This window comes from Neltuma alba, unplaced genomic scaffold (genome assembly GCF_004799145.2).
Source record: "Neltuma alba isolate B1F8T4 unplaced genomic scaffold, ASM479914v2 tig00013023_pilon, whole genome shotgun sequence".
NCBI lineage: Eukaryota > Viridiplantae > Streptophyta > Magnoliopsida > Fabales > Fabaceae > Neltuma > Neltuma alba.
Genome location: NW_021637370.1, coordinates 1 through 27696, shown reverse-complemented (window position 1 = coordinate 27696; position 27696 = coordinate 1). Strand labels below are relative to the sequence as shown.

At 30.9% G+C, this 27696-nt stretch overlaps 1 protein-coding gene across 2 annotated transcripts; it reads right to left on the bottom strand.

Annotated features, from left to right (window-relative positions):
* Window positions 1-3659: 3659 nt before the first annotated feature.
* Window positions 3660-15755, bottom strand: LOC114733657 (protein DETOXIFICATION 43-like). Of its 2 annotated transcripts, XM_028921149.1 has the most exons (15): window positions 15569-15755; window positions 11923-11963; window positions 9040-9243; window positions 8641-8762; window positions 8178-8480; window positions 7360-7556; window positions 6897-7032; window positions 6394-6490; window positions 6074-6174; window positions 5817-5980; window positions 5615-5686; window positions 5400-5516; window positions 5172-5267; window positions 4918-5039; window positions 3660-3968 (listed from the first exon to the last, which is right to left on the bottom strand). In XM_028921149.1, the coding sequence occupies exons 3-15, from the start codon at window positions 9132-9134 to the stop codon at window positions 3926-3928; spliced, it is 1665 nt and encodes a 554-aa protein (XP_028776982.1). In that variant the 5' UTR covers window positions 9135-9243; window positions 11923-11963; window positions 15569-15755; the 3' UTR covers window positions 3660-3925. The 2 variants fall into 2 exon arrangements, with proteins under 2 accessions (XP_028776982.1, XP_028776983.1); XM_028921150.1 differs by lacking the exon at window positions 11923-11963.
* Between the last annotated feature and the right edge of the window lie 11941 nt (window positions 15756-27696).

Here is a 27696-nt window from a genome sequence, read left to right as displayed (position 1 = left end):
ATGTATTTTGAATCTAGAAAATTTCCATATTTGTCATATATGAGCATTTGGAGTGATCGGGTTTTATATATGCATAGATATTTATGTACATATTTGTTTGGGTCATGGGATTCGAATTCATGGAGATAAGAGGGAAGAATTGAACTAATATATTATATTGATGTTTAAAAGTTGGGAATAATTTCCAGATTATGAAAGGTAGAGGAGTTGATTTAAATTTATTGTTGAAATGTGCTTGAGGTTACCAACCAGTGATAGGAATTTTTAATGATTAGAGGATATGTTGGCATAGATTAAAGTTTGTATAAGGAGATTATGAGGCTATGGGAGAATACATGCATATGTAGGAGGTTGAAGGTTAACGGAATTGAAAGTCTGGAAGTTTTAATATGGAAGTAAATCTGAAAGCTATTTTAGAGCCTAAAAGAAGGATAGTTTGAATTGATGTGGAGGATTAAAAGTATGTTTGAGGATTCGAAGATGATAGATAGATTAATAGTGATGGAGCTGGAAAAAGATGAACTTGGATTTAAATATACTTTGGGTCTTGCTGGATTTTGAGTGCTGAACTTGTATATATACAGTTAGTTAGAAAATTATTGATTAATGTTTTCAGTTGTTGAGAACTAGAGGAGAAGGTTTGAGCATTAAGGGTAAGATTGATTGAGTTTTAGAATTTATTTAGAAAGGTTGTTTGAGGAATTATTTTGGAGGAAAGATTAAGTCATTTAATGATATAGGCAGCTTATTGATTAGAATACTTGAAATGGAAACAAATGGAATAGGTGTTGCGGAACTGTTTGAGGAAAATAAAAGTGAATTGTTTAAGTCGGATTTGGAAAATTTTTAGATTTAACTTAAAGGATGTGAGAGAATGGTGAAAAACAAAAGTGATGTAGGATATGTTAGAATAATATGTGATTATCAGCCGGCAGAATTATAGAATTAAATAGTTCCTTGTAAGAGCTACTAGGAGTTAAAGAAAAAAAAAATTATAAAGGGAGAATGTTTGAGATTGATTGAAATTCAAATATGGAGTTTTAAAATATTAGTTAGGAATATACATGTGTGTGTGTGTATATGTATATATATTATTTTTATTCCATGATGACCAACCACTTAATAAAAGTGGAGCCAGAATTGGAATAGGGGTTACAGCGTTACCCTTAAATGCAATAATTAAAGATAATATATTTGACTAAGATCACCGTTGCTAAGTAACTGTATGGGTTGAGATAAAAAGAGAAACCCTCCACAATGAATATACTGAATAAGAAAATTGTCTAGGATGACCAACTATTATGTAATGGTAAAATTTAAAGAAATTTGGAATATAAAGAATGTTAGTTACTCCCTCCGTTCTTTATTACAAGAGACATTTGATGCTTATAGCATGTTCCTAAATATAAGAGACACTTAAAAGTTGTCTCTACTTTTTTTTGTTGATTTCCTATTTTACCCATATTTATTGTCTCCAACTTACACTCTCTCTCCTTCCCACTTCTCTTTCTTTTAAGAATTTACTATTGTTCTCTCTCATGCTCTCTCTCCTTATTAATGAGGGTATTTTTGGAAAAAAAATTATACTTTTTACACATTCATTGTTCTTAACTAATTTTAACTGTTTTTTTGATCAACGTAATTCGGTTATTCGTCTCTTATAATAAGGAACGGAGGGAGTAATTTATAAATTATATTGGATGAAGCATTAATCTACCCTTACTAACATAATAGGTTTTGATATCTGTAAAAGCCCACTGAGGAAGCTAAAAGAAAGGAAGAAAGTAGGGTTTAATTTTGAAGGGGAAGGCTCAGGTAGTAGTTCTTTCCTATCTTATATATGATTGTTACATGTCTGTTTGTGCTATATTGCTATTTTAAAGTATGAAAACATATAATCCTTTATTTTTTGCATGGATTATTTAGCCATGATCATGTGTAGCTCATAGATATGGGTCAGTATCTGCCAATTATTTGCGTATTATTTATTTAGCTTGCCTATCTGTCATTGTACTTAAATGCTTAATTGCATTGGTTGTAAGGTTATATTCAGTTTGGTTTGTTTTGCATGCTTTATATAATTTGCATTTTTATTTGCTGGAAATTACTACTACAGGAATTCATTTGAATCTCACCCTCCCTTCCTATAATATATAGCCAAGGCAAGCAATTCCAAGAAAAAAGAAGTGGAGTTATAATCACGTGGACTAGTTGAAGAGCAGGAATGCCTACTGTATTTTGTATATGATTAATAGTGTATACTTATAATATTTCTGTTTATATCTATGCCTATGCTATAGGACAAGTTACTATTACTTGTCTGTTGTAAATACTATTTTGTATCCTCCATAAGGAGGTAAAGTCTTGCCTAGTGCAGGTAAGTGCTATTGATCTAGCTTACTGTGATATTTTAGTATTATATTATAGGATTTCTACGCATGAAATCAATTTAGATGAAAGTAAGCATGTTTAAAGTAAGGGTTTGGTGGATCACTTGTCAGAATTTTCTAAAAAAGTTTTTATAATCTCAAACAGCAAATTCAAATGTTAATCACAGGCTCGATCTTGCATTGGAATTCTGCTATCAAGTGATTTATGTTATGTTTAAAAAAAAATTCCTAATTTTTTCCAAAATAGAAACCTGGCATTTAATGATCCACGGACATGATATTGACCCTATTAATATGTAAAAGTTAGGTGTTGCATACAGTTTTTGTGATAGGCATGATTCTATCCATAAGATACACTTAAAAGACGTTTGAAATTTTAACCAATATTTTTTCATTTCTATTTATACAACGGGGTTATTTATATTATATTATCTGACATAGAGAATCGGATCAGAGGAACCATTTGCTTCGTGTGTGTTGTGACAATCTGTTCGCTAAATTAAAAGCTCAACTATTCCAATTTTCTAATAGGGTTAATAATCTGGAATTCTACTGCGTAAATTATAATAATTCGAAGAAATTGGGATAGTTGAGCTTTTAATTTATTGGGGATAAGGTGATCAGAAATAGTAGCCTTATTAGCTTCCGCCAGCTAGTGTTTGAATTTGAAGGCCAAATGTAGGGCATATGCTCCTTTTGATTAAATTAAATCAAAAGGTAGGCTGTAACCATCATTAATTATTAAAAGACTCTTTTTTAGTAGTAATTTGTTATTTTATTTTTGCTACGTTTTTGTGGTTTATGCTCATTGTATAGCTATAATACTACTCTTATTCAAATTGTAAAATCACTTCTTTAATTTGTTCATATACTTGTTTAGATCTTCCTTTGGATTTTGAAATAGTGGGACTCTATCTAGTTCAAATTTCAAAATACTTGTTATTTTGGAATGTACTGAAACTAATTTTTTTAGCTCTTTTAATTATAATTATTGATTGATGAAAGTGTGGTTAAAAAAAAGTGTAATGAAATAAATTTTTCAACGTGCTTCTTTGTTTTTTGGGATGAATCAGTCAATAAATTTTACATTATTTTTTTATTACTTTAATTTATCCGTAATATACGTTTGTGAATATAAATTGTATATAAATTTGAGAAAGAATTCAAATTAAAAATGATGAAATCCATAACCCTTATTTTTCCAAGAATCTCCTAAATACTAGGGCTTAAATTTTGGTGTCCTGAATCTATCTTTTTTGGTCAGTGATATTTATACAACATTCAGGTTAATTAAGAGATTTGCCAAGTGTTTTATCTGAAAAGAAACACATAATCTATTTGATCACAATAAGATCAATAATTTTGAAAACTACTATCCCGAGTCTCGACCAATTTAATTACCGGTTTTCATCATCATCTTGTTAAACCGGGGAGAAGAGGGCAAGATATTATGTGTGTGGTGCATGGCATGTAATCAACTCACGTCACAGTTTTTGTATCCATGATACAGCCTACATTATTAATCTAGACAATCATCATTGTTTAAGGAAACGCCAAGGTCCTGTTCCCGTTCCCATCCTGCAAGTTCAAGTTAAAAGTACTTTAATTAAACATCACAAATATCTTATTTAATTAGTACATTTGCAAAGGCCAAGCAAATAAGTAGGGTTGCATAATAGATAGACCAAATCAGGCCAAAGCCTAACTCAAATTTTGGTTTGATTTTTGGCCAGGCTAGATTTGACATTTTGCGGTTTGGATAGCAACTCGAGATTGGGTTGGACTAAACTTGATCCGCCAGATCGATGAACTAGTCTATGTAGTCTAAAATCCAAATTTTTCTTTTGTCTTTTTTTCCTTTTGTGGGAGGTAGGATTTTAACATAACAAATACAATTAAGACAATTTATAAAACATGCATATAATCATGTAAAACTTATCCTAAAATATTAAAACTTAATCATAAATATATATATATATATATATAAATCTCTAACCACATTTAAAACAATTATGGATAACATCTAAGTTATAAATTATTGACAAATAAAAAAATCACCCGGCTGGACTAGACCATTATAGTTGGATGGTTTAATCACTTGGTTTGGAACCCAGTTTGGCTTGACCAACCGATTTGATTCGGTTTGGTCCAATTTCATTATATAACTTATTTGGACTATACTGAATCAGACCGGAACATCTCGTATTGGGTTGGACCACTAGGTTTTTGCACACCTCTACACTTCTATAAGTGCAAGCCAGTTGAGGGGCTTGATTTGATCCCACATTTATTAATTAAGTATAACCTTTCTAAAATATTACCATTAATTATGGGGGGCCTTTGTTAGCAGGGTTAGCTTCCAATTTGAATAATTAAAGAAGGGTATCTTAAAAAATCAACATACTCTTTTTTTAATTAATTTTTTAATGTTTATAAATTAGTTATAAACTCCTATGTTTAGCATATTGAGATGGGTAGTAAGTAATTGATGTGCAAGTATTGGGAAGGGGAAAACAATAATACAAACCTCCAAACACCAGCCAGCATGCGAAGAGCCATATATATGCTCAAAGCAATCCATATCCCAACGAACCCTTTCATCTTATACATCGCGTATTCTATTCCCACGCTCACAATTGAAACCAACACCTGTTCATCCAACAATTAAAAAACATCATCGTACTTTCATTAATATTATAATATACATATTTTGCTTATAACTTTGATTATTTTGGTATGATTAAGATAGTAAATAATTAAATAAGGGTACGTGGAACTTGCCAAAGAAGTCGCTGCATATGTAAAATCCGATGCTCCATAGTTGACTCCATCAAACACAAACGCCAATGCATTGATAGGTTGTGTTGCTGCCACAAACTGTTCCATTCAGTTCAGCACAACATTTATTCTCCACACACACAGAGACACAAAGTTTAATAACGTTAAATAAAGTTGAGATGATGTGTGCGTGTGTGTGTGTGTGTGTGTTTGTGATATAAAGAAACATACAGGGAGGCCTAATCTGATGAGTTGGAGAACCGAAGGGGTTTTGGAGAAGACGACAGCTCCAAAGTACAAACCAATGCCTACTACGAGAGACAGCCCTACTCCCATTACAAAAGTCATCTGCATAATTATATATTAATCCAACTATATTTAATCAATTAATCAATTATTAACTCTTAATTATACAACTCTTCAAAAAGCATTATTACTATACTTACTTGAAGTACTCTTGCGGCTGCTGCTTTGGTCTTCACATAGTCTTTCTCAGCAAACGAACATGCTAGAACTGCCTGTCATCACTCACCCATAAATAAATATTCATAAGACGTTACCAACATGTTTTATCGAAATCAAGAAAAATCTTAAATTTCATGATAACTAAGGACTATATCAAAGGAAGTGAAAGGCTTGTTTGGTTACCTGAATAGCAACGGCTAAGCCATCAGCAAGAAGGGAAGTAGTGATCCAAACTTGTTGGCATGTTTGAAAAGCAGCCATGGGAATTGTACCCAACCTTGTTGCTAATGATGCCGCAAATGTCACACAGAATGTTACTGCTATTACTTTTAACATCAACAACCCTCCTGATGATGATCATCCACACATATTTCAATTCATTTTTTTATGTCTCAAATATGAAAAACAATAATATTATTTAATTGATGTAACATTCTTACCATTTTTAAGAAAGCGGAAAATCTGCAAATCCTTAATACTTGGAGGCAAGAGCTCTACTCTTCTCAGTAATATCAACAACAGAGCCAGTGCCATCAAGTACCTGAAGGAAGGAATTAATTAAGGATCACCGATTTGTAATAAACATATGAAAAATAATTTCTTTGTTGGAGTAAGACAATATTCCTCCAGTTCTAAATATAAAACCCATTTTATAGTGTAAATTAAACTACAAAAGGGGCTTTATATTTAGGATTGGAGGAGTAATATATTATTAGGGGAGAGAGCGGGAGAGGGGGAGAGAGGACTAAGTGAGGCTTACTGTGAGATGACATGTGCAATGGCTGCTCCTTTGAGGCCTAACTTGCAGTAAAATATGAGGAGTGGATCCAATGCCACATTTACGGCATACCCGGACACTAAATAAAAATCAAAACGTACAAATGAATCAAATTAGTTAGAGGCAAAAAGTTGAACGTTTTCTAATTCATATTTAAGCTTTTGATTAAAATTACCATACGGATTTGCCCCCCTTGTTCACATTTAATTTACGTGACTCAAATCCTTCTTTTTAAAAATTATGATCAGTTTGAGGTGTTTGTTTAATTTATCATAAATTTTCATTGTTAATTAGTTATTCCAAGTGAAAAAAATAAATACTTTAAACAAAACATGTTAAATTAATTATGAAATATGTACATAAGGAGGGGTTAATAAATATTAGAGGCAAAATATATTGATGTATTACATTTAAGACTAAAACAAACTCCCTTAACTAAAACAAACAAGATAATTGGTTTTCAAAAAAAAAAAAATGGTACCTACCAATAACATATAAGGGAGTTGTGGTGTCCTTGAAGCCTCGGAAGATCCCTTGCATGGACAAAGCTAAAAGGACAGCAGGAGAACCCAGTGCTCTCAGTTTCAAATACTTTTGCGCAAGAATCAACATAGGAGAACCCTAAAAAGTACAAATCATTATATTACCTTATCACACACATATATATATTGAAAAATTAGCTTACACAAATCTTTTTGGGAGAATGACAAAAAAAAAATGAAATTACCAAATCCCAAATCAGGTTTAGTGACAAGACTTTACTTAGTGTTGACAATACTAAATTTACAAATGACAATAAATTTTTGTTGACATTCCTTATTAGGTATTTACAAATTTTCAGCTTCTTTTTTTGTCATTCTCCCAATCTTTTTTTTATTATCTCACTAAAATCAATATATCATTTATATATGTAGCTAACGATGAAAATATAAAAAACAAGACACTTACTGGTTTGGCACCCATAAGACGTAAAAGAGGTTTTGCAGCAAATATAAGGAGTGATGCTTGGATGAGGCCTAGAATTGTCCCAAATATTAATGCTGTTGATGCTGAAGCTATCTGTTTCCTCTTCTTGCTCTCATTCTTACAACCACTAAATAGACTCTTCCTCATACTGATATTCTTGGTTGCGTTTGTCTTGGTATCTGAGAATGAAATATAAACTTATTAAAGAGACTAAATAAAATTATTCATAAGATTTCACTCGATAATTGAGTATTTTGACATATTTATTAGCTATCCATACGTGGATATGAGCATTGTTCCTTTTTTTTTTTTTCATGTATAACGATTATTCCACTAATCCTATTTATGAGAGAGAGAGAGGCGATTTTTCGGTTCTATTTATAATAAGAGTAAAATTGGAAATTTTTAGATTTTAAAGTAGAGTAAATAAAGTTTAAAGTTTTTTTTTTTATCTAGGTGAAACATGTTGTGAAAAAAACTTATAAATATAATCATCAGAGAAGTATTTGGTATTCAGTATCAGCAACGGATCAAGGTACAAACTCTCACTGCGGACATTCATATGCATGCATAAACTAATGAATGTACACAGAAAGATGAATTCAGCTAGAAAACGATCGCCAAGCTTTGACTGAAACTTTAAAACTCTTTCATTGACTTTTTCTTGGGTGTGTAATAAACTAAAAGAGTTCTTAGATTGGTTCTTCATTCATATATTTATGAAAGATAGATAAATCAAACTGAATTGATCTATCTCAGACCACACACGTACACAAAGAAAGACAAAGGAAAGTACGTACCATGTGTATCAGCATGGTCACACACATCAGAGGGTTTGGTCGAAGAATCTCTGACTTCAACATTTTCAATGTCAGGAAGCATAATGTTGTTGGCCTCATCATCTACGACACTTTCTTTTGTTGGCTTCTTAAAACGACTGTCGTTGGATTGGTCTTGTGCTATTTTAGTTCCACTGATTTTCTTGAGAGTATCTTCCTCTGCTACAAACGAAGTTGTGATACTGACCAGGGGGAAGATGGTGATCCTTGAAGCTTGGTTGAACAGTGTTATGGAGACTCCAGCAGCAGCAAGTTCCACAGGTCCTATTTAATAATATTAACCATCAATCACCAAGAAATATCAAGTTAGACGATTCGTAGGGGAAATTATGTTTAAGGAGCCAGATCGATGTTTAGAAATTTATTAGACTGAAGGATATAATTAAGAAATTGTATTTGATTTTGATGAAGCTTAGGCACGTACCTAAGTGACCTATGAAAGCAGTGTCGATAAGAGAAGCAATGGGGTCGGCAGCCACGGCCAAAGCAGCTGGAAATGCAATTCCCAGTAACTCCCGACCAATTGAATCCATCTTGAACACTTTTCTGCACCCACAACGTTAATCCATTATCCTCAAACACATCAAAACAAGCCCCCACCAACATAAATAATTGGTTACTGCTACTTCTGTTACACACACACACACACACAGACACAATGTAACGTAGGTGACGAAAAAGATGAATCTATCAATCAATCTAAAGGCAGACAGATGTGGACATGGCGATAAGTTGTTTGTACAAGAACAGTTCTTGACCAAACAGTGGAATGAGGATGATACAATCTCTATATATATAGTAGGAAGGTGTAACTATTATGTACCTTGCATCGTTGAAGAAAACAAGGAGAGGAATCTTCCATTTGTTCTTATTATTATCTGCTGGTTCATGCACAAAACTTCCATGATTGTCTGCCATAAGATTAATCGAGAACAGCTAAATCGCAGAGAACCTCCAGAATCAAATCCAAGTGGAAACTTGTTTCAGATCTCTCAGGTAAAGGAGACAAGAGACAAAGCTAAGCGATCTGCAGAGAGTTCCGAGCTTTTATAAGGGTTAGAAATGGAGGTTCACGCATCATCATGCAGCTGCAAAATTAAAATATTGAAAGATGAATGCATTTGATGGAATACATAATATAATAAATTTATTGCAGATATTGAAGAGCTAAATATTAGTTGATTATTATCACGAGCTAGAGACAGGGAATAATAACAAAAGATATTGTCTATGTCATGCTTTTAATTAATTAACTAGCTAGTTAAAACCTTCCTCAGCTCTGAGAAGCCCTGATGGCAGCACGTACAGAATAATAAGTTGCTTCATAGTGAAGTAAAAATTAAAAATTAAAGGTATTATTATATGCATATACTTTAGATTCAGATTTTATTTTAATTCGGAGGAAAACATATATTAGTATGAAAAATTAATTGGTTTTAAAAAAGAGCCATGTACATATGAAACCAGAGAAGTAGAAGGTCTATGAGGATCTCCCCAAGCATGCAATGCCTTTTTGGGGGCTCTAAGCATCTCGCTATAACTAATGAGAGATTATATTTTTGGCCTTAACTAATGAGAGATTGTTAAACTATTAACTCTATATGAAAATAAAAAGGGATTTTCGACTTTGCCCATATTCAAATCTGTGTTAGAAAAAATAATGAAATTTATTACGCTTTCTAACAATCTCTCACATATTTTTAATAGGAGTAACGTTAGAAAAATATAGTAAAGATAGAAATGGCAACTAAGGAGTTCATAAGAAAGCCAATATCAAATTCTTTCAGTGCGGGAACAATTTGGGGACTTAATAAAGAACAGGACAATTTAGGGTATATTTTTCATAAGTTCCTAATTTACTAGCTATCTACTAATTATATCAGGAAAATCCGGCTCGTTTTATGAAGCTAGGAGACAAAACTTTATGTTTGGTGTTTTCCTAAGTTGAATCTCGACTTGAAATATTGATGTATCCAATGCAAACTCAAGTTTTGATAAAATTATCATCTAATAAAAAAGGATTTAAACATTACACTTGTCGAATTGGTATCAACCATTGCCCTGTTTGTCATTACTATTAAAATTACTTATAAACACGTTTTACGTAAATCGAATCAAAACGCTTTTTATATATTTACTTCGTATTTCATAAATCACGATTGAAAAACTTCCAAACATACCCTATATATAGTTGCTTTGACGGAGACATAAATTAAAGAATCAAAGGATCCATGCATGAACAGAAGATTACCCAACTGGACATGGGGATGCTCAAAACATAAGAAAAAATAAAAATATTTTTTAAATATAATGATCATGTCCCCAAAACAAACCAAACACACACACATGTTGTCTTTTAAAGGAAATCCAAAAGAGTGCAAAAAAATCCAAAAATACTTTTTAAATAATGCATGCGTCTGTGTGTGTGTGTGTGTCTGTGACACACACAAATAAATCTTCCCCAGTTGCATCCTGATACTGAAATATTGGAAGGGTTCGATTGATGAACTGTGATGTCCAACAACTACATATGGAGCCACGCAGAGATAAACCTATATTAATGGTGTTCGATGCACAACTCCATAATTTATTTATATTATTTGAATATGTTTGGCCACACAAAACGTTAAAATCGATATGAACCCCTAATTTGAATTTCACGGCTAGGAGTTTTAACTGGTGCAGGTCTTGATTATAACTTCCAATATATATATATGTATGTATATCTACACACACACAATAAGGCAGAGACATAAGCACATACATAATTATGTAGTAATATATAATTTACCTAATTTGATCTCCACATGCATATATATATATATATAGTGATTTGAATCCAATATAAAAACTTACTGAGAGCAAGCATATAATTAATGAAAGGCTAAGGAAAAGAGGAAATAGAAAACCGATAATATTATTCTCAGATTTGCAGCTTCATCGATCCCCTGAAAGATTCGAATTTGTCTTTATGGGAGACGGCTTCTATGCAGTGTTACATTATAGCAGAAGCAATTAGACCCATCAAGATTCTACGGATTTATTGCTTTCTATTTTGGCTATCGAAGTTCTAAAAGGCTAGTCATTTTGGGCAATCCATCTAAATCAGGAAAGTTATAGCACGACTTCATCCAAAACCTCTGTGTCAATGTAGAGAGCAAAAATAATACTCCTTTAATCTTTAATATCAGACCTATTTAACTAATTTGATTAGATTAATAAAATTAGGTAATTAGTTTATTATAAGAAATATAATATGTTTTTTTTTAAACATCATAATTATCTTTCTTAATATTCTCTCTTTCATTTTTACGTGATTATGGTCGAGAAAATATTAATAAGGATAATTTATTAAAAATTAATAAATATGAAAAATATATCTTATATTTATGACTAAGATTAACTCAATAATTAGGTCCTACATTAAGAACCGAAGGAGTATAGCCAAATAAATTAAAAAATTGATAAAAGTTGTCTTTGGTCTTTTAATTTTACACAATTTTATTTTGGTTCTTTAATTTTTATGAATACTTTTTTTTCCTAATAATCTTTGAACCAACAGTGGTTTTACAAGAGCAAGAGAAAGGTCTGAATCCCAATCACAGTCTAATGTATAGATATGAAGGAAGGACTTAATAATAATAATGACAACAACAACAATAAAGAAGTAACAAAATTGAGAGCAAACAAATAATTAGAGGCTTACCAAAATAAAAAGGAAGAAATCTTCCAATTTTAGAACTTCTCCTGAAAGATTCAATTTTTGTCTTCATGAAACAACGGTTTGAGCAGTGTAATGTAACATTATAATAACAGAAAGCAATATTGGACCAATAATATGATTCTGCATTTGTTTTCTTCCTATTTGGGCTATCAGAGTTCTAACTAAGTGGTTAATTTTTTTAAAATTTTTTATTTAAATAACTCAACTATGTCACTGGATTTTTCAAATTTATTTGTTTTATTTTATTTTGGCTATCTAATGAATTAGGGTTATTGTTGAAATGCTTTTATTTATTTCTATTTTGGCTCCCTAATTCCTAAAAGGTTATGTTGCGTGAGAGAGATCTCAAAGGGCAAAATGAACAGAAAGTGAATGAATATATAAATACATATAAATAATATTTTTGGTTGGTGACAACCAATCAACCATCTGTTGCAATAATACTACCAAATAATTATACAGATTTGAATATTTTTATGCTTCACATGGAAACATGTAACTACCGGGTCTACAACGTTATTGTCATCATTGAGCTAATATATATATATATATATATATATATATCACATACATTGGGATATTCTTTAATTTCCTCGCCTAAGGTTTGTTCTTGAAAAACACATGTCCATCTTCATCTTTTATTTTCTTAATTAGAAAATATAGTTATGTAATATAGCCATGTGTGTTTTAGTATAATAATGTTCTTAGGGTAAAGTTTAAATTTGCTGTGGTTATTACCGAACTTTGTTGTAATGAGGGTCGAGTGTAGAACGGAAGATTTAAGCATCAACGAATCTGGATTCAATTGTACATAATATTTATACATATAAATTAAACTAAAATTATGCAAATAATTTCTACATATCATCATCATCATCATCTCCACATACACACTTCTCTATGATGTGCGATTAAACTCCACCTACTGTGAGGGTCGGGCCCAACCGTGGGGGAACAGCTTTCACCACAGTTTAATTTAACAGAAATATATGTACTCCATCTAATTCACAGCATAAATCACTTTAATTAATTTATCAATATGAAAAAACCGTAGTTAACTCATTAAGTATGTCCTAAATTGAAATGTTTTCCAACTTTATCCATAATGAATGAGGTTGTTAAAAAAAGAGAAAAATATAATGGGTAAATTTAACTGATTAAGTATGTCCTAAATTGAAATGTTTTCCAACTTTGTCTATAATAAGTGAGGTTGTAGAAAAGAAAAATAAAAATATAATCGGTACATTTAAATATTAATTATGGAAACAAAAATAAGGATTAATTACTCTCCAAATGATTTATATTTTTGTATCAAGTTATTTTTCTAAAAGTGACTTATATCAGGAAGGAGCAGATGTATAGTCAATGTCATTAATTTCAAAACTCTATATCAAGAAGATTGAACTATAAACAATAATTATGCCTTTTCTTTTCTTTTGTGGCTTTTTTTTTTTTTTAAAAAACGATTGTATGGGTCTCACTCAAGTGATAAAAGATTACGTGGCCCCCCAAACCCCCCCCCCCCAAAAAAAAGAGAGAGGTGAGATTAGAATAGAGGTCAAGGATTATTTAATCCCCCCTTCATGTATAGGAAAAAAGTTAACTAAAAACGCATTCCCCTCATATATTTCAGCGCGAAAAGAAAATTAAATCATCCCTTCTTTACTATTTTAATTGATTTATTTAATTTATTATTTAAAAATTACGATTCAAAATTATATCTTGTTAGATTTAAATTTTTCTATAAATGTTTCAATAATTTTCAAATTTATATTAGTATTATACCTATATTTAAATTAAAATTTTTTAAGATATCAAACAGAATTTGGTTTCTTTACAAAAGTAAAAAATTTCTTCCACTTCATTTTCTCAAATAAAACATGTATTATAAATAATTTGACTATTTTACATAAAATTTAAATTATAATGGACAATGTGAAGATGAGTTGCATTACTTACATAGAAACTGTGAAAATCATGGTGAAAAATATAATTTTATTTATTATATGAGTCACCACTCACCACAAAAAGTTGTGATTATATATAAATGTAATTGTTCTACATGGAAATAGTTTAATTAGATCAAACAAAAAGTGATCATTAGTGACAAATATCTTGGGATTGCTACGAGAATTTTAAACTTCTTCCCTTGCTTGTTGATAAACTAAAATAATACTTGGTGCTAAAACTTTTAATGGTGCCTCGAAAGTTACTTTTTATTAGATATATTATTTTAATAATTATATTGATTAACGACACAAAAATAATATATAAAGGATATGATTACGCTTCACTAATTATTGAGTTATTATTAAAATTCATATGATCATTAATTAGTTGAAGGTGGAAAACAAGAAAGTAGGAAGAAACAATTCATTTGGAATCTCTTCTAGTACCATAATATTGCCAGTGTTGCCCAGATCACAAGCTACAATCATCAATATCAATTATTGTTTTGGTTTTTTTGGACGCATATATTAATAACAATATTTAATACTCTCTCACGTCTTATTTATAAACTTTAAATTTATGAAGGAGTTTGATTCATTTTATAAGTTCTAATTTAGGTTTATCTAAACATTTAATGTATTTTTTTTCAACTTTGCTCTTAATTATTTATTCTGTCTCTTTGTCATAATCTCTCTTATCACATTTTTTCACATATCTCTTTCATTCTTTTTTTTATTTATTATAAGGCATTTTAAAATAAAAATATATTTCTAACTTATTAATTGTTTTTAATTAATTATTCATTATTCGTGAATTAGTTATTTAAAACTTCTAATAAGAACTGGATGAGGTATAAAATAAAAAGGAAAAACATTTTGCAGGTATTTATAGTTTTTCTTAATTTTTAATTTGGTACTTGTGTATTTTTCTCTCCTAAATAAACACTATAATTTTGCTCTTTTAGTATAATTAGCTTTTGAACATAGGCTAACAATACTAATAGAGCAAAGTTACCAATAACGGTATTAACAGAGTAAAATTAGAGTGTTTTAATTAACAAGAAAAAATGTAGAGGTACCAAATTAAAAAATTAAAGAAACTATACGTACTTGCAAAATGGTTTTTCCAAATAATAAGACTACAATAACACCATTCCTGTTATAATATCAATTGCTATTATTAGCTTAATGTCATTTCACATTAAGCATGGTGATTAACTTGATTATAAATTTTATATTAAACTACTGAGTGAAAAAAACTAAGAAAAATATTTAATATCACTAAAATATATTGGCAGTTGAACTGTTGACAAGTTATGAACAATATAATTTTTTTTAATTTCATGTCAATTTTTATATTCTTTCGGTAATTTTTCATGTACATCGTTGAGTTTTAATGTGTATCACTTTGTTTTGATTAAATTAAATTTTTTATTGAAAATTCTCCAATATTTCTATAAAATTTAGACGTTAAAAAGATGAGCACAATTTGGCCACACATTTTATGTATTAGCAGCGAAAAAGAAATAGCTATAAGTCGTGGAAGAAGCTATATTTATTGAATGAAAATCTCACAATGAAATTAAGAACATAAATTAAATTAGACAGCTGATAAATAAGAATAATTAATCAAAGCTAATCTGGCCATCACGCACACATATGGAAATTAGGTTGCGTACCTGGTTTCCACAGTATGATAGAGATCTCATCAGGGCCCGAAGAACTTGAACCCTCTTCCTCAGTTCCTTCAACAGACACACACACTCACAATGCCTCTATGCACAAACTCACTCACAACCATAGAAATAATCCTTCAATCTTCTACTTTTGCCCCCTAACCCAACTCCCCCTTCTCTCTTCCTGCGTTCACACAGAGAGAGGGGGGGGGGGAGTATATAATTGCAAAGAAAATGAAGATGGCGGACAGGACAAGTAATTAAATTAATCAATAAATATATATATACTATATGTATTATAGATAAAAAAAACATGTAGTTATTGTCTTATATATCTTTACTGGTTTATGTAAAACTTCAATAAATGGCATTCATCTAAAGCTTTTTCTCTCTTTTAGAGGTTGTCATTTAGTGAAAACTACTTTCTCTAAAGATTCATATGTCCACCACCAAAGAGTAGTGATAAGCCAGCTAACTAGCTGTAAACATACATGAATGATACTCCTCCGGTCCTTATTATAAGACCCAATTTGACTTTTTATTTGGTCCTAATTATAGGACCCAATCCATTTTGTCTCTTATATTTATGCATTTTTTTTCAAGATAATCCTTCTAATAATGATAGTTTTAGCCAATATACTTAATTAGCAAGGATATTTTAGGAATGACAACACTTATTTATTATAAATAACCAACTTAACTTACTTCCTTAATCTCCTCAAATAAGTCAATTGGGTCTTATAATTAGGACCGGAGGAGTAATATATTTTTATATTTATATATATATATATAGTTCTACTGTTATAATAGCTTTTCTTGGCGAGTTCAAAAGTTGTGGTGTTGTGGACTACGTAAGAATTCCATTATATATATCTAGAAGGCCCCACGTCGCATAGTTAGGAGTATTCTTGCCTCAAGTTATTTGAGGTGAATAAGTAATGGAAAGAAATTAAAGAGGGGGAAGAAAAAGTATATATGTATATATTATGAGATCCACACAATAAAAGTAAATCTCATTTCTTTTTAAATTATGTGTCTTTCTCTTTGTTTGATTTACGTAAAGTTCATTTCAAAAGATCATCCATGATGATATTATAATGAAACTTTCTTGTGGTGCAATCTGACCTAATTTTTGTGGTTTCAACGTGTGAGCTCACTTCTTTAGCTATATATATATATATATATATATATATATATATATATTTGCCACTCGTTTAATATCTATCTAACAATTCTACGTCGACGTCAATATTTGTGTCTTGCAAAAACCTACGTGTTCATTAATATTTCTATATATATGTTACAATTATTTTTTTTTTGAGCAAAATATGTTACAATTATTAACACGGTCATTTTTATAAGTTATAGTACTTTATAAGTATTTAAATATTATTGGTTAAATTCATTGCTTTAGCTATCCTATGTATTGGCTTGTTCCCTCTTTTCTTCTGATCTCTCTCCATAATAAATAATAACATTTTTATACGTTTTTTTTTTAAAATTATGTCCCGGCTTGATTATTGCCATAGGGGTGACCGGAGATCAATATATTATAAATTAATTAACCCAAATGCTGAATCACTATTCAAAGCGTGCGCATACATTCACGCACCACCTCCCATCCTAAATAGAAAAATTAGTTAGAGATTTAATTTAATTATAAATATAAAACATCAATTCACTTTTTTTTTCTTCATTTTTTTGCCAAAATAGTCATATGATGATTATATATGTTAAATAGTTTTTATTTTACTCCTTCAGTCTGTTTTTGTAAGAAACAATTTCATTCATAGTGATGTCTCTAATATATAAGAAACAAATTCTCTTTGTATGAAATTTTAAATTAATGTTTCACTTTTACCTCCATTAAATATATGCCCCCCTATTCTCTCTACAATAAATTTTCATTTATTATTTCTCATATGCTCTCTTTACAAACGGGGTATAATTAGAAAAATATGTATATATATATCTTATACATCTATCATTTTCAACTAAATTTAATTAACATTTTCAACTGTGTGATTTTTTTTATAGTTTTTCTTAAATAAGAGATAAAAGAAGTAATGCACATTATTAACAAAGATATTTTTAGAAAAAACAACACATTTATTATAAATAATTAGCTTAACTAATTTATTTAATATTTGTAAATTAGTTATTTAATTCTTATGTTAAGGAGAGGATATAACATATAATAAAAAATAAAAATAGATAATATATCTTGAGGATATGGTTGATTATTCTTGGAAAAAGATTAGCTTCATTTTGTACATATCAGCACATATCATTAATATTATTATTAGTTTATAAACAAGAGACTACCTATTTGTCGAACCATTAACACTCCTCACAATCATTAGTGTGCTTTTGATAAAATTATTTGATCCAGATATATATATATATATATATATATATATAATTGATCATCACAAATTAGTTTATAAAAAAATATTAAATCAAACGAAAAATAAAATTTACACACGAAAAAAAGATAGGAGTGGAAGAAACAGAATCGAAGATGTTTCTTTGATTATATAAAAAGAAGAGGAGACGCGTTCAACTGTACTTCAAATTGCCGTTACCATTGTTTTGTTTTGTTTTGTTTGCCAACATGTTGCCATTATCATCTGACATGTCTTTTCTTATGAAAAGCCAGAAAAAAAATAATATCTGATCGCGAAATTATATATAAAATGCATTTATAAAGTACATTACATAATATCCACCAAATTAAAAGCCTACTGTCAACTTTCGCGTGGCAGGCACGAGCTTGCTTGCTTTTGCCTTTATTAAAATATTCCATAATTGATGTGGATTTTTCATTAACGCACGCAAAGTCTGTTTTTTTTTTTTAGAAAAGCAGTTTATATATGTGTGTGTGTGTATTATGAGTTTAGAAAGGACAAGTAATGTGATACATTGAAATATTTTTTAACGGCAAGTAATGTGATGTTACATTTGTAGTGTGTGTTTGGAAGGGCCATTGGATCTAAAATAAGTAACTTTTGGAGGGTTATGCACGTTTGGGCCAAGATGGTTGTGTTTGCAAAGCTTTTGACTCATATCACTCAAGGGCCAAAAGTTGGTTTGAACACCAACAAGAGTTGGTCCAGTTAGTAAAGAGTCGACTCATAACCTACAAGGTCGTGAGTTCGAATCCCGCTGCCGATATGAGGACCTTGTTGGTGGGCGATCTGTAGTACCTCTGTAAGCGCTCTTTGAGCCTGAAGGCATGTCCTGGCCCTGGTGAGCCCCCGGGACCCAACTCACCTAAACTTTAGTATACTAAAAAAAAAAAAGTTGGTTTGAACCTGGCTTTTTCAGAAGCTCCTTTTCCTGCTTATGGCTTTAGCTAATCGAGCTTATAGGCAATTATTGGTGGCTCAGAAAAATATTCTCTCTCCTCTTGCTCATTTTGTCTCACCCTTCACTCTCTCCTCTGTTTTAGGCTTCACGCATCTCCTTTCTCTAAGCTCGTCTCCTTTGTCTTGGGTGTGTAGGGGGAAACAATTTGAATTAATTTCAATTTTTATATTAAATTAATTTAAATTCATTGTATCATGTAAATTTATTTTTTTATCATATTTCACTTTATATTTAAAATATTTTTATAATTTTTCTAAAGTTTTAAAATTTAATTCATTCATTAAATTTCACTTCTTCATATTAAATTAATTTAAATTCATTATATTATGTAAATTTATTTTTTTAAATCATGTTTCATTATTTATTAAAACTCATACCTATTTTGATAATTTTACAAACAAACTTACTTTTACTCAATCATAATCTAAACAACCTTTTACCAATCTTACTTTTACAAACTAACTTTTTTAAATTCCAATTCAAACACAATTCACCTTATTCAATTTAACTTTTACCCAATCTTACTTTTGTAAAAGTCAGATTGAAAATAAACTACTTTTTCCACTGCTAATCCAAATGGATCCTAAGTAATGAAAAAATAAGTTCAGATATAAAATAGCCTGACTTATATATTTATTTATAATCTAGTGATACATATGAATATTTTAGAGAGAGAACATATAACATATGATATGATTAGATAATTTATTTAGCTTTTATAATCTCTTCAAATTAGTCTATTGGGTCTTATATTAAGTACCTGAGACAGTATATTACATGTACATAATTTGATAAATTTAAGACATATAATAAATAAAAAATGATTAAATTATTACCCACAAAAAAAATCATATTATTGGATCAAGATAGAACCTACTTAAATACCCTTATCATTATTTTCATCTTCATTCTTTCACTCTCCATGTTAGAAACGGAGAGAGCTAATATTTCTAGCGTTGTACCGTATTGAGCTTTTCCCCCTAAGTTAGTTGGGTCAAAAATCCACCCAAACAACCTTTAATCTGCAAATGAACCTTGAATTACCTGCGTTTCACAGAGTCCCAAGCACTTTACCTTGATGAATCGGCAATCCAAACACACTGTAAATCGTTATCATTATCACAATTAAAATTATCCCAAAACATTGTTGTGAATTAGAAATAAACATTGCTCAAATTTCATTAGGATGTTCTAACTGAGAGCAACCAGCTGAGTGATAACCTTGATAGTCTTTGTAGTAGTTCTGAGTTAGCAGTGAAAAACCATACCTGTTAAGTAGCTATAGATGAATTATGTGTATTATAACTGATTATACAAGGAAAATCTCTTAAAATCCAGGATACCTCTCTGTGTTTTGGATTTGGACAGCAAGCATAGAGCCTGGTTAACAGCTGGTGATCGGATTCTAGACCTAGTGCCTTCAAAGCACATCTTGTGCCACTAGACCCAATAGTCTTCGGAAAACCCCAGGATATCTTTACTGTATTCATTTCTCTACTCTTACTTATTTACTTTCAATACTAATTGTCTTGCTATATATAGTTGCTCAAACACACTTTTACGAGATGTAACGGAGTAAGGTGGAGCATGGGTAATAAGGGTTACTGATCATGAACTAATCATATAAGAAAAGAAAAGTTAGAAAATACTCCTCTTGTCCTTAATATATGATCTAATTGTTGAGTTAATCTTAACCCTAAATATAAGATCTATTTTTCATATTTATTAATTTTTTTCTAAATTATCTCTATTAATACGCTCTCAACTATAATCAAATAGCTAGTGGGATGAAGGATATTAAAAAATGATTATGGTATTTTACAAAAACATATCATATTTTGTATAATTAATTAACTTACTTAAATTTTTTAATCTAATTAAATTAGTTAAATAGGTCTTACACTAAGAACATAAAGAGTATTTGGAAATATAGGAAAAGTAAGAAGAATGTAGACAAATTATCTGAGACGAAGAGGTTGGGGCGAGGAGAATAGCGACAGAGGGAAGGCCAAGCTTTCCATGCAGCGACCACGACCACCAATACAGTTGCGAACTAAAGAAAATAAATAAATAAATATAATAATTGAGAGTGCCACGGGCACAAACAGCAACTGTGTATAAAAAACAAAGATTGCGCTTCATTATATATAAAATGACAAAGATTCCATCACATCTTATACATATAATGGTTTTCTTACATGCATATTTATGAGCAAAAACTTTCTAAAATTACTCTTTTCCAAAAACAAAATGGAATATCTCAAACTACAAAATTCCAAATCAATACTTATGACTAAAATAGAAATATGAAGTGTTGCTACATTTACAATATGATCCTTTATTTTAAAAAAAAAACTCAAGTTACATAATCCTAGCATCCATTTTGTCCTTGGAATTGGAGAATCACTTCTTTTTATTACTTTCTAATTTTGAAAATAGTTTTTCATCAGTCTTGATATATTTGTGTAACTCAAAAATTAAGTGAAAGTGTAATAATCAATACTTGATCAGGCGTTGTAACGAAATCTTCGTAAGAATGATACTTTACTCATCATTTTATTACTTGTTACAAGCCGTCCATTTGTGGTGTGAACACCTAGCTTGCAAAGGGTTTGATAACCATTGAGCCCCCAGACTATTTATTATAAAAACATACAAAATAAGGTAAATATAAGAGGAAAAAGCCCGGTTAAAAATCGTTTATCACACTTCCAACGGCAATAACAACACTTACGACGAGTTTCACCACTCCATCAACGATATTTAGAACAATTTTTTTTAATCATTTCAACACTTGAAAAAAATACAAGTAAAAGCGCCCCGTTATGAATCATTCACTACTCCACTAATGGCATTCATAACATTTTCATAGGGTTTCACCAATTCACCAATATCATTTACAACACCTTTTTTAACAACGTGACCTTCTTATTTCGATTTATTTTCAAATGTTGAAATTGTGAAAAAATAAATTGTTGTAAAATAGTATTGAAAAGGTGATGAAACTTCGTAAAAGTCATATTAAGGTTGTTAGTAGCATAGTAACTGATTTAAAACATGATTGTCTCGTCTTCTTTTTTCAAATGTTAAAATTATTATAAAAAAAAAGTTGTTGTATATAGGGTTGTTACAGCATGCCCAAGACACGGGTTCCTCATTATATGGATGACTAAATTAAAAGTGGAAGATAATAATGGAAGCGCAGTGCTGGAAAGAAGAAGACAGGTTCAGACACTCAAATCGGTGACTTTAATCAAAGGGTTTTGGTACCAAGGAAAAAAAAGGGGACCGGACCGGCCGGTTCAACCAGAAAACCGGTGAACCGGTCACCAGTCCGGTCTGGTTCACCTAAAAAACCGGTCCATAGTTGAACCGGTGGAAAAATGGTTCAACCAGTCAAAACCGGTACTGAACTGGTAACCACCAGTTACCCGGTTCAATTTTTTTTACTGAGCCAGTCGTTCTATTAAAAAAAAAACTCAACCAAAATCTCCTTCGGCCCTCACTCTCATCCAGCTGACCAGCTTCATCTTCGATCTTCTCATCTTCCCAAATCTGAAAATCCCCTCCCCCCAAATCACAGAATCACATTGCTCCTTCTCCCAGATTCCAACCTTTCCCTCCATTGGAATCCATACCTTCGTTGACGACGGACCTCCTAGTTCGGCCATTCACTGACAGATGTCCTGCTTTGCCTTCGCCGTTCACTGGCATCGTGCTTCCCTGTTGCAGCTCACTAGCGTTATGCTTCAAGGATGTTCTGCTTCGCCTTCGCTGTTCACAGAAGCTTCACCTTCCGTCTGTGTGTTAAGCTGTATTATGATAAAGTTATAAAAGATAAAAACTAGTGAATGTTCAGCTTGTGGGTGAACATCTACTGCCTTGTTTCCATAGTAAAACTCGTGCAACTACTGAATTGCATATTCAGTGATTAATTACAATTTCCATCTACTTCAAAGTGTTGGTAAAGTGTTGTATCAAGTTTGAATTGAATTGTACCAAAAAAAAAAAGTCTGAATTGAATTAATTCAAAAAAATTTTATATTCGATATTATGATAAAATTATAAAAGATAAAGAAATTAATTTTTAAGATATGTATTTTATTAATGTTCATTTGGTATAATTAAACATTTAAACTACTTTGGTAGCTTCTTATATTTTTTTCAATGATTATTATTTGTGAATTTTGTTCTATTTTAATATTGTCAATTAAATTTTATTATTTTAATATGACCGATGTAACCCCAATCCAATCTTGGTCCAACCAATAACTCTTGACTCACTGCCTGGACCAGTTTAGTTTCCAGTTCAGTTTTTTGTTCTTTGTTTGGTACTGAAGTAGGCACCTAGTGGAAAGCAGCTTTCCACGCGCCCAGCAACCACGTACCACCCATAGAATAGAAATAGAAAACAAAAAGAAAAGCAAAATGAACAAAGACTATGACTGAAAGTGGCACGCGTACAAACGATTATATACTGAAAAAAAACATTCCCATCACATGCTATAGCCTTATATGTATTTATATATATAAAGGTAAAATAACATCCCCATCCTAATGTTATCTCTGACGTGGATCAAATACTTTAATTTATTTAAGATATATTTAGCATCCCAATTTTTTTTATGTTTTCAGTATCTTAATTTTATTTATGACAATACTTACAAAGTTTCTTATGTTATATATGTTAATATTTAATAGTATTTAATTATGAATTCACATGAAATAAACAAAAACACATGACCAACGTATGATTGGAGACTTGATGTAACACGCATAAGAAACTTAACATAATTTTTTTTCTTTTTATTTATAGTGTATTTAGAGCCATAAACCATAAATAAGATTAATATGTTGGATGTAACTGAAAAAAATAATATTTGGATGATGAATGTATCTAAAAAATAACATATGGGTCACAGATGCTACTTTACCCCATGTATAACATTTTAATCCCTCAATATGTAAAATAATCCAAATTTTTATTAAAATATAGAACTTAACATTTTAAACTGATATAAATTTGAAGAAGTTTGAAATTATAAACACCAAAATTAAAATAAAGATAAATTATAAGATCTAATTAACTAATTGAATAAATTAAGGATATTAGTTAAATTGGTTAATATAGCATATTCTTTCTAAAACATCTTAAACATCTTCTTTAATTTTCCCCTCACTCTCCTGCTTAATTATTGTTGGGGAAATATCAATAGAGTTATTTTGAAAAAAAATTGATAAATATATGAAATAGGTCTTACATGTATAATTAGTATTAACTCTCCAATTATGACTTATATTAAGAAAGCATGGGAGTATTTTTAATTCAGTTCAGACTTACTGACAAAACAAGGACTTTGAAAAATGGATTATGGATATATATATATATATATATATATAAACAAATTCCTACGCTCAGCATAGGGATATAAGGCATTTTAACTGCATCCGGTGATTATTGATTATAAAATCGTGCTTCAGTTTCTGATACGACCATGAGCCAGGAGAAGCCGCGTGGATCTAAAGCCGAGCGGCAGCACGTCAAATCCAAAGATGTTTTCCCCTTCTTCGGTGATCTGAACCCAGTTGCGGAGTTGCCACCGCGAGAAAAGAATTACCATAGGAAGCTCCTATGACCATTGACGCTTCTTCTGGCCAGCGAAAACTGGCGTGACTGGCTCAGAGATGAGAGAGAGCAAGTTTTTAAGGAGGAAAAGGAAGGGCAGCTTTTTCAGTGCCACGTCACAACTCATTAACGGTGTTAGGAGAAGTTTTAACCGGAAGGACCTACCCATGTATCATAGTAATATAGAACTTAACTACAGAGTTAATTTTGATCCTAAATATGAGACTTACTCTCTGATCCTATTTATAAAACACTTCTAATATATTTTAAAACAACCTTCTTTTAAACCCTTAGAATAAGCATTTGGAAGTATTACAGTTTAAGCAATTCATGAAACAAGCCCATAGATTAAAAATTTCAACATAATTACTCATGTTACTATTCACTGTTTAAGTTCCAGATTTTTATTTCAACTTTGAGAATTTGTATCTTTTAGTGTACACATCCAATTGAGGTAATTTACCTATCATTCTAAAACTTGGGATGTATATAATATGTTTGCCAAGTTTCATGGCTTAACTCATTCATTCAATAAGTTAAGCTGGAGCTGGAAACTGACTGCTCCAAGACCTACGTTTTATCCATTAAGCAATTCTTACTTTAATTCTCCCTTCGTTCGAACACGCAACAATTAGCCTTATGGATTCCTATTTAGTCATATACTTTGAGTTGCATGCCATTATCTTATACATCAAACATTACATCACATTTCATGCTTGACATATCCATAATTAATTACATAAGTAGTGATGTTAATCATTGTATTGAATCGCATGTAAATTCTCCACTTTCTTTGCTTCCATCTTCTTGCCCTTCTTCATGCATGCCTTCTTTTTATCATTTGACCAACTATGGTTGGTTAAGGAACGGTGAGATTCAGGAGAATCTCAGTAGCAAACAATAACCACCCAAACTTACATGGCAAGTTTGGCATTCATAATATGTTTGCAACTTAACATTTCTATAACATAGTGACATGTTTGGAAATCATCATGCATTAACCATAAAATATAGGCCTATAAAACATTTCAAACATATTCACAATCACAATGCATGAGTTCATAAAACTATATAAACACAAAACATGTTATACATGCAAGCAAATACCAAGCACATAAGAGTAGGGTAAAGTTTGCTACCTTGTGTCCTTAAGCTTTCTTTTTACACCCTTTTTTGTTTTCAACCATTAAAGTTGCTTGCTCAACCCACATCCAAACCTTCTCTTAAATGCCTCAAGGTTCTAATCACAACCACAAGGGTCACATTACTCATTAGGACTAAAAATTACATAATATGGAAGACTTATGTCCTTAAACTTAATCCCTTTTTCCTTAATTTATAATGTAATGTTCTAGCTTTGTAAAAATTGTTCTCTTAAGCAAATCCTACACAATTTTGCCCAAGGAATCCAAATATGAGTTTAGATTCATCAAAATCCAATTCCTTCCCTTGGTTCTATGCCAAAATCGAAATCTGCCACTTAATTTCCAGTTTTGATTTTAATGCTTCCAACTTCATTCTTTCATCTTATCCCTACATAATTTTTCATTTTAAACACATTAGAAGCATCAAAATCATCAAAATCATATCCTAGGCACAAGAACTAGGTTTGGTCGAAACAATTCCTCAAGTTACACAATCATATAAATTCAACTAATTTCAGCATAAAGCCATTTGATTCGTATTCCTTTCAAGCCTTTGAACATTAATCTAACATAAATTTCATCTTCTCCTATCCTTAACAATTTCATGCAGCATGCCCCCTAGGGTTTCAAGCTCCCAAAAATCATTAAAATCCATAACTAAACTCAACAACAACAAGGATAGTGAAAACTATATCAAAAAGCATAAACATACCTTGTTTTAGAGCTTGATCTTGTATGGAACCATTTGGCCTTTCTTTCTCCCTCTCTTTCTCTCTCTAGAAACCATTTTGCTAGAGCTTCCCCAAGGTTTTCATGAGATTGGATGAAAATGAGGGGTGGGAAGGGGGTATTTATAGAAAACAAGACTGAATCTGGGCCGTTAATCTTAAAAATATGTGGCTTGATCTGGACGTCCATTTTCTCTTTTAATCTTGTGGTGACAAGTGTCCTATGACATCATGCTTACCTCATCATGATGACATCATCCTTACATCATCAATCCACATGCTTTTAATCTGACCGTACACATAATACCTTCTTTTCCCATCTAACCGTACACTTGTCTCCTCCATATTTCTTCATCATTTTGGCATTAAAATAGGAAAAAATTAATATAAAATTCGTGTGAAATATAGCCCTTAGGCATTCCTCCACTATTTTTGTTATTCTGCACCGTATAGGGTACTTTTTGGGGTCTTGACTTTCTCGGACGACTGGGACATGTTATGGCACCATTTTCTTACCTCTAATAAATCCACATGACATTATATAACATGCCCAAAGAAGGAGTGATGCTCTTCTCTTTGTTCTTCCATTAAATTAAAATAATTAAAATAATTAATAATATTTATTTCGGAGTGAACTTGATCAAATTCTTTCTACCGGTCTACGACTCTGGGAATCTGTCTCCAGGTAACCAATACTATTTATTCATCACAGGGAATTCCTATAATTTTTTTTTAATAATTTTAAGTCAAAGTCAGCCCTAGACATTTGACTTTGACTTTCCCGCATAATACATAAATAGGCTTTAAATTCTATTAAAGCTAACATCTTCGCTTTCTGAGGACAGAATTATTTTTAAAACATGTGATAATTCCTCAAGTATTTTCTCCTATTTTCTTCCAATTATATGAGGCCTCCCTATACTTTAAATAATTCATTTTCAGTAATATTCAAAATCAGTCAAAACCTTGGGAATTCCATAATTCCTTCCAAGGACATTTTCATCATTTTTAGCCTCATAGAGGCCTCTGAACCTTATTTCTTTTCTTTTCTAGAATTTTTTTGAAGTGTTCAGGTCTTAACATACCATTTCCCATTTTTTGAGATTTTTCTGGGATTTTCGAGCATGATTTTCATTTTTACCCCTACCAGCCCGAAACTTATAAAATTATAATTTTGTCCCTGGTTTGGCTTAACCTCAAAATCATCTCATTGAGGCCTCCAACATACTATTGGCCTACATTCATTCTATTTCTTATTCTTGG